The following is a 1,975-nucleotide window of genomic DNA, read 5'->3' on the forward strand; positions in this document are numbered from 1 at the left end:
TTGAAGTGTTGCTGCTCCTGTTTAGCCCGTGATCCAGAGCCTCTTGTGTCAAACCACACTGGTTCTAAGGCACAAGAGCTCACTGGCCAATCCCTAGGCCTTGGAGGCTTTACTCTTTTTTCCTCATCAAGGTTTTGTCCCGAAGAGTTTTCCTTGGTGAGGTTTTTAATGAGGAAGTTCTTCAAGGTTCCAAGCTTGACTTAGGATCAACTAAAGTCAAGCTTGAGGGGGAGTGATAACTTGAAGAAATGAATGGAGGAGCTAAAGGTGTTGAGTTGAGATGAATCTTGTGCAAAGATAGGGCAAGAGCTTTAGAGATTGCCTATCAAGAGTTATGAAGTGTCCAAAGGCGTCCAGGAGTGATCTGGTGGATGTTCTAAGCAAGGGCAAAGTTTAGGAGAGACTTAGAAGAGTGTTGAGGAGCTAATGGGCGAGTGTGCAATGTTAGGGCGAGGTAGTACGGATTTGGTACGGACGTTGTACGGACCGTACGGATCTATACGTACCAGGTCGATCCCAAAAGTGCATAACTCGACCATTTGAAGTTGGTGCAACCTTAGGGCGTGATCAAGCTGGTGCAAACTTAGGGCGTGATCAGACCAACAGTGCAAAGATAGGGTGTGATCAGAGCATGTCCGGAAGGCGTTATGCATAAGGAATCAATATGGCATCAAGAAGATGCTTTGTGGAGGCAAACACCAATGGGAGCTTCCTTGTGTGTGATTGGCTTGTTCTGGTCTTGGACAGGCTGTCTCTTGCTTTAAAGACAATGGAGCCACGACCATGAACCTGGACAGATGCATGCGCAGATTAGGAGGAGCCTAAGGAGAGCCAATCACAAGCAAGGAGCCAGCTTGCTATGGTTTAAATTAAAGTGGGTGCCAACCTTATCCTCCCAACACTTCAGATATTACAAGAAGACCATCTCATCTACACCATCCAGTCTCTCAAGTTAATATTATCCACTAGATTTAGGTTTCAGATTGTGTAAACCTATTGAGCTTATAAATAAGCATGTAAGTGGCAATTTGGAGCCTTAAGGGAGTAAGGGGGATTTCCCCTCTCAACTTCATGAATGATAAACTTGTTCTTGAATCTAAAACCCTAATCTCTAATATCTTATTCTCCTAATCACTCAGTCTCTTAATCTCTGTTCCTAAGTCTCTTATTCTCTCATAAATACTCTCATCAATCCCTCTTTCTAAATCACCTAGAGCAAGCTCTCATCTTTCCCCATTGGAGTTTATACACACACATACAACCAGAGAAGAGAACTCTACAAATCTCATACTTATTGTACCATGCTTTAGGTGATTGTTTCAATCCATAGATGGCTTCCTTCAGTCTAAGAACATTCCTGGCTTCACCATTCCTTCAAGACCCGGAGGTGGTAGCATATAGACTTCATCTTTTAGCTCTCCTTGGAGGAAAGCATTCTTCACATTCATTTGCCAAAGATCCCACCCAAGGTTGGTTGCAACTGATAGTACAATCCTAATGGCATGAAGCTTTGCAACAGGTGGAAAAGTATCAATGTAATCCTCTCCATAGGTTTGTGTGAAACCTCTTGCTACCAGCCTTGTCTTACGCCTATCAATCTTCCCATTAGGTAAGTACTTGATGGTGAAAATCCACTTGCATGACACAGCTCTCTTCCCCTTAGGAAACTCACTCTAATACCATGTATCATTTCTAATCATGGCATCAGCCTCATCATTGACTGAATCTCTCCACTCTTGAATCATCATTGCTTCTTCATAGCTTCTTGGCACATAGTTCATATAAGCTTACCATAGAGGAGTAATGCTCTTCCGGAAACTCAGCAAAGGAGCACACATCTTGGAAAAGATGTTCCACAGCCTGGGCATTGTATAACACTCTCGTGTTTACCTAGTTTCTTGTGTTTGCCCACTCAGAAGCATCCCTCCTTACTCGTGTGCTTCTTCTCAAAGGAACTTCTACTTGTTCCTCAACA

At 43.3% G+C, this 1,975-nt stretch overlaps 1 protein-coding gene across 1 annotated transcript in view; it reads right to left on the reverse strand.

Annotated features, from left to right (window-relative positions):
* Nucleotides 1-1,340: 1,340 nt before the first annotated feature.
* LOC106315214 overlaps nucleotides 1,341-1,975 on the reverse strand; it is a 1,825-nt gene continuing 1,190 nt past the window's right edge. The window contains exons 4-5 of the mRNA XM_013752962.1: nucleotides 1,792-1,860; nucleotides 1,341-1,673 (exon numbers count right to left, since the gene is read on the reverse strand). Coding sequence (XP_013608416.1) covers nucleotides 1,341-1,673; nucleotides 1,792-1,860 — 402 coding nt within the window. The remainder of the gene's footprint in view (nucleotides 1,674-1,791; nucleotides 1,861-1,975) is intronic.

The sequence above is a fragment of the Brassica oleracea genome, chromosome C9 (assembly GCF_000695525.1).
Source record: "Brassica oleracea var. oleracea cultivar TO1000 chromosome C9, BOL, whole genome shotgun sequence".
Classification (NCBI taxonomy): Eukaryota; Viridiplantae; Streptophyta; class Magnoliopsida; order Brassicales; family Brassicaceae; genus Brassica; species Brassica oleracea.